This window comes from Perna viridis, chromosome 4 (assembly GCF_037379345.1).
Source record: "Perna viridis isolate PV_CMFRI_1.1 ecotype Kerala chromosome 4, ASM3737934v1, whole genome shotgun sequence".
Taxonomy (NCBI): domain Eukaryota; kingdom Metazoa; phylum Mollusca; class Bivalvia; order Mytilida; family Mytilidae; genus Perna; species Perna viridis.
The window spans coordinates 48,325,594-48,333,013 of record NC_142448.1 but is presented as its reverse complement, the minus strand read 5'-3'; the positions used below and the strand labels follow the sequence as shown (position 1 = coordinate 48,333,013).

The 7,420-nt window shown below is 34.5% G+C and overlaps 1 protein-coding gene across 1 annotated transcript in view; it reads left to right on the top strand.

Annotated features, from left to right (window-relative positions):
* The window catches only part of LOC148620345 (uncharacterized), a 43,698-nt gene that overhangs the window by 4,945 nt on the left and 31,333 nt on the right, over nt 1-7,420 (top strand). The window contains exon 2 of the mRNA XM_088581157.1: nt 6,162-6,542. Within this exon, the coding sequence (XP_088437283.1) occupies nt 6,162-6,542 (381 nt within the window). The remainder of the gene's footprint in view (nt 1-6,161; nt 6,543-7,420) is intronic.

The window sequence follows — 7,420 nt, the reverse complement described above, 5'->3', positions numbered from 1 at the left end:
ACTGTACAATATACCTTAAATCCGAATCTTATCTCATTATAAAATCTATAAACAAAGAAACGAGGAGTCTTGGCAATTCAAAAATTATCTGCCGTTTATACATGCAGTAACCACAGTGGCTTGCTTCCACTATCAACTACGCAGGCTCGGTAGTATATATAGGTTATACGTAAGACTAGTATATATGTAAGACTTGGAACCGCGATAATACTAGTTAGGCTGCATATATTTGAAAGTCGGAGTAAGCTCCTGTGCAGTAACCGATCGTGAAATATGGACGCTTTACAAAGCAATCAAGTACCGTAATAATGATTATCAGACCTAGGCCAAGCTGAAATCGTGTTTTTGTTGTTTCACTTGATGCTACATGAAGCAAACGGCATTTTGCTTTACCATTCGACTCAAAGGGAACTGACCACACAGAGCCAAACTTATGAAGTCCCCTATTTTGTTTTAGTTAATTTGAAACGAAAAACTATTCCAATATGAAATATGGCAGGTTGGTAAACAAAGGAATAGAACAAATCGCTATCGTCAATGCTGCTTCCAAGAGGCTGGTGCAAAGATAATGAAATATCTCTTTTCCGTCAAGATATTCTTATATCCTGCCAGGCTTCAAATCAAAAGCTATCCAAGTATCCAGTCACAAATTGTATATTCAAACAAGTCTGTTTGAAGGATATGGGTTTACTTGCCAGAATGTTCAATTCTTTTACTCGCTTTTAATTTACGACAGCTTAACTCTGACACAAATAATCAAACTGGTCAGAAAAAAGTGTCTTCGAGGTGCAGTTTTTGTCGCATTTCATGACCTTCCAAAAAAACCTGATACTGCTATACAGTGAAAGTATTTTGTTTGTTTCTTTGTTTTTTTTTTTGCTTGCAGTGGCATGTTTAAGAAGAATATCGGCAATGTGGAGTCAAAAACAAACTCAGACCAAATCAGTTAGGATACAATAATGTACTGTTTCGTTATATGCAATAATATCGAATTTGGCCAATAAGGAATTGCTATTTTCCTTGAACTATATTTATTGCATCATTGGTATTATCTTTTTTATATCAACACATGTTTTCCGTTTCTCAACAAACTGATAGTTTTCGTTGTAGAAGAAATTATACACAGGTTAAGTGATGTTCTTTTGACTTAATGAAAAATTCCATGTTTATCTCAAATTTTATCAAAAACAGAGATGGTTATATAAGACTTAGGCATACTAAACAGTTTTGTTTATTATTATACATGTATAATTATCTTTGCAAGCTTTGCAATTATACGAAATATTCACACACTGGACCACACTGGAACTTGTTTTTGAACTAATGGAGAAATGACACTTTCAAAGCTACTTCTTAAATAGAAAATTCGATATTTTACTGCAAATGTTAGATATTGAAAAATAATTTCAGAATGTGTTTTTTTCAATATTCACTTTCTAGTTTTTACATGTCGATACCTCAAAGGTCAAGGTCGGCCTTTCATTTCGGGCTGCTAACATTGGAAAGTTTTGGCATATTTACCAAAAACTGCTGCGGACAGCACTATTTGCTAGTTATTCTTAAAAGTAGCTATTGATCCTTATATGGGACGGAATTCGAGCTGATCTGATGTAAAAAGTTTGAAAAAGAAGCAAAGGGAAGTAAGCCATACAAAAATGATACATTTTTTTATTAAAAATCATGATTGACCTTTGACCCCATTCTGTTAGAGACGTGACCACAATCGATGTGTACCACATTACTATTTCGATAGAGCTTGAAATACGCTTTCCATCGATATATAATTTAGCCATATTATATTCCAGTGGATTAAATTATCAAATATTGATTGCCTGCTATCCTACTAATAACCACATAAAATAAATCCAATCTTACATTCAGTCTACAACCGTATGTTCCTATAAACATCAAATTTCAAATCGCGCGTCGCTCGTTCGCTCTATTCTTTTTCTCTTTTTTATTTGACCAGCTATCCCATTTTATCCACTACTAAATATCCTGACCGTTTTAGAAAAAAGTGGCAAAAAGATAAAATATGTGTTTATTTAAACCTTTATAGAATGTTTATTTTATTTTTATTATTCTTTTTTATTGTGTTCCTATTTTAATTTTGGTATACAAAATACCGTTTCAGCAGATTTATGTGCTTTGGACCGTTTTCGAGTTATAAGGGGTCAAAGTTGGGCAACGCCTAAAAAATTAAACTTTTTAATTTTTAATCTGATTACGAATTTTGGTATTTTTTTGATCTCTCATAAAAGTTCCTGCCTGCGTTTTTTCAATAAGATTTCAGATATCTCTTACGGTTTTCGAGTTAAAATGGGTCAAAGAAGCCATATCCCCAAAAATTCCATAGATTTATTTTTGGTCCGATATTGAATTTTTTTTCCAATATAGTGTCCAAACCATTTGCTGTGTCCACAGTAAATTTTAAGTCCTTAAGCTTGGGTGTGTCAAAAACTAATATTGTAATCACACTTGCCCGAACGGTATCATGCTGCGTTCGGCGAAACCTGTTTTGGATGGTGTGATGTACGTTTAAATTAGTATGTCGTAGTAATTGTACGAAAGGAGAAAGCAGTTTTTATTTTAATCGATTTATTTAACGGAATATGTAGGGTAAAATTCAGTCCTGACATAAGGCTTTCAAACACACCAAAATAGAGGCATCAACACCACGCAAAAGGTTATTCCCCTACTTGTAAGAATTATTAAAGTCAAAGTTAATACGTACTGGTTATCGCGTAAACGATAAGGCGATTTTAATGAAAGTTCAATTTATGTAAAACTGATTCCGGAGTTGAATCCGGATTTTGACACGCTTAAGCCTTTAAAATATTTACGTCATTTATCTGTCAGCGTTTATGAATTAACAAATTCGCCTTGAATGTTCGAAAAGGGGAGGGCGGGGGGGGGGGTGTTGGATGAGAAAGATCGTGAATGGACAACGTGAAATATCGACTACTTTATATGGTTTCTTTCATTTATCTATATTTTTTACTTATTTTTGAATACGACGGTCACCTTTAACGAGATACTATCCAGAGGAAATGGAAATACTGACACTGTACTAAATATAATTATAGTAGAGATAACTCGGGAAAAAAACGAATCAACCCAGTTGTTAATGACTATTAAATTTCACAGCAGTATGGAATTTGGAAACCAGCAAAGCAGCCAAGATTTTAATGCTACACTAAACTAAAATATATTTTGTAGCAGTAGAAAATATTCGAAAACCGGGTAAACTCAGTTGCTAATAACGATAAAGTAGCACTCCAGATAAGAATGGGATTAGTGATTAATGGTTGGAAAGCATATTTTTAGTTTTGATATTTTATTTGAAATGTTGTAGTTAACAGACATTAACAACTGGCTCTTTCTTATAATTACGCTTGTTTTTAGGAGATAAGTTATATAGAATGTACTGTAAAATTAAAAATTAATTAGAATACAACAGAAACTATTGGATTTTTCAATGTAGACTAACTCCTAAGAGCAGACAGATTGGAACGAATGATTACACATTTCATCATATAGAAATACATGTATAAAGCAACTTAAAAACGGAAAATAAAATGTGTAGCCCTTTTTTTTGGTGTATCACATATTACAGAATTTGTATGAGTCCTAAATAAGACTTCTACATTTAAAAAACGATAGCACATACATGTACTAGTAGCATACATGTAATATGAAAGAAAGTTGTCTCGCACTTTTGGAGATGGACATGTTTGGACATGCCCATCTTGGTGGAATCTGGCAAGTTTTGATGGGGTCAGGACCCTATGATTCTGCGTTGGACAATATTGTGTTATTCCTTTCAGTGGTCCAACGGGAAGGTGGGTATGAATAATCTGTTACCAGAGCGACCGGCTCACGCCGTGTACCAGTCGGAATTTCTCGTCCTCTGTTACAAGGGTGACTTATTTACATGTGGCCTAACGTATGCGAAGATCGGTCTCCTTGTACTCAGCAATGCACGGAGGAACTTCCGTTATAACTATTATCAACGAATCGCCTACCTTAGCCAATTTACTTCTCGTCGGTTTGAAACGTCTTGCTGTATCTCGTCTTTCTACGTTCTGCAACCGTTTTGCCAAGACAAAATTTCGCATTTTATTGAATCTTTGATTAATTGCAGGAAAACGATAAAGCCAGTTCAATTCATCTAACACTGATTCCGGTGTCAAATCCGGTTTTGACAAGCCTTAATGATATTTACGTCATTCATTTGTTATGTAATGGTTAGCGTTCATGAATGGAGAACGGTTCTCAAAACTCCTCCCTTCAACCTCTTTCAACTTCCACTGGTGCTTTTCTGCTGTTTTTTTTTTCCTTTTATATATATCAGCTATAATTGCCTATCACAACAAGTATTTCATTAGAGACATAGTCGCTAAAAGGACAGACGCCTACGAGCGTAATATTATCGAGCATGCAGATACTTTCACTGAAGAAATCCAGCTTTAATATTGTGTATTGCGATGGTTGTTTTGCCTGTACTTGTTACAGTAATTCAGAAGTGCATCTTTTGTATGATGCACGATGGGGCTTTCAAAACAATAACATTTGCAGACTCGAAAAGAGCAGCACTATCATTTTATGATACTGGATTTGTCAACTAAACGCTGATTATTACGGGATGACGAGCGTGAATAGTATCTTTCTTAATGATGCAGTGTTTGTTACTTAAAATGCAGATATTTACAGACTAGCAATATGCCGTTTTATCGTTTCTACCTTTTAAAACGTTGAAATTTATAATCGCAAGTTGCAACATCCTTGTTTTTGCGATGTTGAATTCAAAACGCCAAAGTTACAAACTTATGAAGCCAAACGTTATTGTTTTTTTAATACAGATTTGACTCTTACAGTGTAACCACAATTTCAGTAGTATTTGCCATTATGATGTTCATTTAATATCCGACATGGCCTATGAATGGAAAACTGTACATGTTTGCTCTTAACGATTTGTTGACATAATTATACGAACAGCAATTGACAACATTTTCTCAAGAGAACAAATCTATCCAAAACTACGAAATGCAACAATTAGTGAATTGATTTTCGATTTTTTTCGCATATTCAGAATTTGTATTACATTAAGTATGATAATTTTTATAAATTGTATTTTATTGCTACGGCTAAGTGAATAAAATGAAATTGTTGCAGTGATTGGAGGGCGGAATCTGTCTATATGACAGGGGTCGATCCTTTAATTCTTTTTTTCCACGTCGTTTCATAGAATTGAATGCATCCGGTTATCGGTACTCACGGCTTTTACCGAAGACTATTACACTCCTTGAAACGTTCAGGTTTCCCATTTAAGTGTTCGTGCATCGTTTATCGTGCATTAACGCATCGTTTTGCGTTTGTTTAAACGCACGCTAAACGCAAGATTTGAGCGTTCGTGTAAACACACGCTGGGAGCGTTCGTTTAAATGCACGATTGGAGCGTTCGTTTAAGCGCACGATAGAAGCATTCGTTTATTTTTGTACTTTGATTATTTCCATGATTCAAATGTTATTTTTTATATTGTTTGCTATTATTAATTTATATCATATTGATAATTTTATTTTCTATTTTTTCTTCCATCATTATTAATGTTATTATTTTTCACCGTTCGTTTATCGTGCATTTAAACGCACGCTAGGAGCTTTCGTTTTTCGTGCGTTTAAACGCACGATAGGATAAAAGCACGATAGAAACGTTCGTTTTATCGTTTATCGTGCGTTTCGTGTGCGTTTAGCGTGCGTTTGGGTATCGTGCGAGCGGGAAACCTAAACGTCTCAAGGAGAGTAACTGTATTTAACAAATATATATATTTTTATTTATGTTTTCTAGTACTCGGTTTTCTATATGTATTTTTTTTTTTAACATTCCAATAAAAATAGTGAAACATTTTTCTTCAACTCGAATAACTAACAGTCTGTGCAAATATCACCATTTACAAAACTGAAATTAAAAACATTTATTATGCTTTAAACATACTTAAATGCATAAGTAGTTAAAGCAATAATACGTAAAAAAAATAATGGATAAAGGAAGATTTTCAAAAAGGTATGGTAGAGTTACATGATCTCAAGTAAAGCGGAGTCAAGAAACGTGCCTTACTTCAGTATATCGTTAAAACCTCTTTCTTTCATATATACTACAGGAGTAATTGGAATAACAGTGACTATGAATCATGATATCACAGGGACGGCAGGAGAAAATGGCACATCTTTAGAATGTTCCTACACTAAAGAAAATGTCAAGACAATTGATTCTGTCGTGATCGAAGCTAGCATTAACAAAATTTGGCAGAAAATCATTAATTTTCCACCAGGACATCCAACACTTATTTTAGATAGTGGGTCATACCTAGTAGAAAGAGTGACATTCAACAATTTAACACAGGAGTCAAACAAGGCGATGCTTATATTTAATAAGTTATTATGTGAGGATGAAACAGATTATAAATGTTTTGTTGGATATACTGATATTAAATTTCTCCAGGCTTCAAATTATTCAGAGAGTACACGCATTAGGGTTCAAGGTAAGTATATTTACCATTTACATATCATAACTCGTATCCATAAATACTTTACAAAATACAACTGCATGATCATTTCGGAATCCTTTAAAGTATCTTATTAAAAAAAGTTCGTACATCTTTGAAATAACTTCTGAAAAGTGTCTTAATTTAATGTAGAAACTATTCCGATATAAAGTTAATTCATTGCTGGTTGCAATAAATTGAGTCGAAATAAAGAAATCGAGAGTATAGTTTAACCTGCTCTCGGAAATATCTGAACATTTTTATAAAGGGACTTTTTCAGACCCTGATATGCTTACGTTATCTTCCATGTATCATTTTGATCTGATGGAGCAGTGTAGCGAATATTGTCGTCACATAAATGTACAAACGTCTCAGAATGTGCAGAATGTGACGATGCTATTCGCTACACTGCTCCATCGGATCAAATTGATACAGGGAAGAAAATGTAAGCATAGAAGGTCTGAGATTCCCAACTATGTTAGAACTGTCAAATTTGCGAAGCAAAGTTTTGGTCGTACACGTTTAAAACACGTACCGCTGTGACATCTATGACAACACCGTCTGCACAAAGTCCAGCTCCCTAGATCACTCGACCAGCTAAGCTATATCAAAATATAACTTGTGCTTGCCGGATAATTCCTCCTCGTAGGATTAATCTAGGGTTGTAACTTAGTACACGATGTATGATAGTACGGTGCTGCTTATCTAGGTGTTTTTATGTAGGATAGAGGACCAAATTAAAGTTACAGTCCCTGTATGGGATAAACTTCCCTCTTGCCCCGTACCCCATTGCCCCATCCCTCATTCCCCATAACCCCTTTCCCCATTGACCCATCCCCAATTCCATTGCATTATTCCCTGTTGTCCAATCCCTT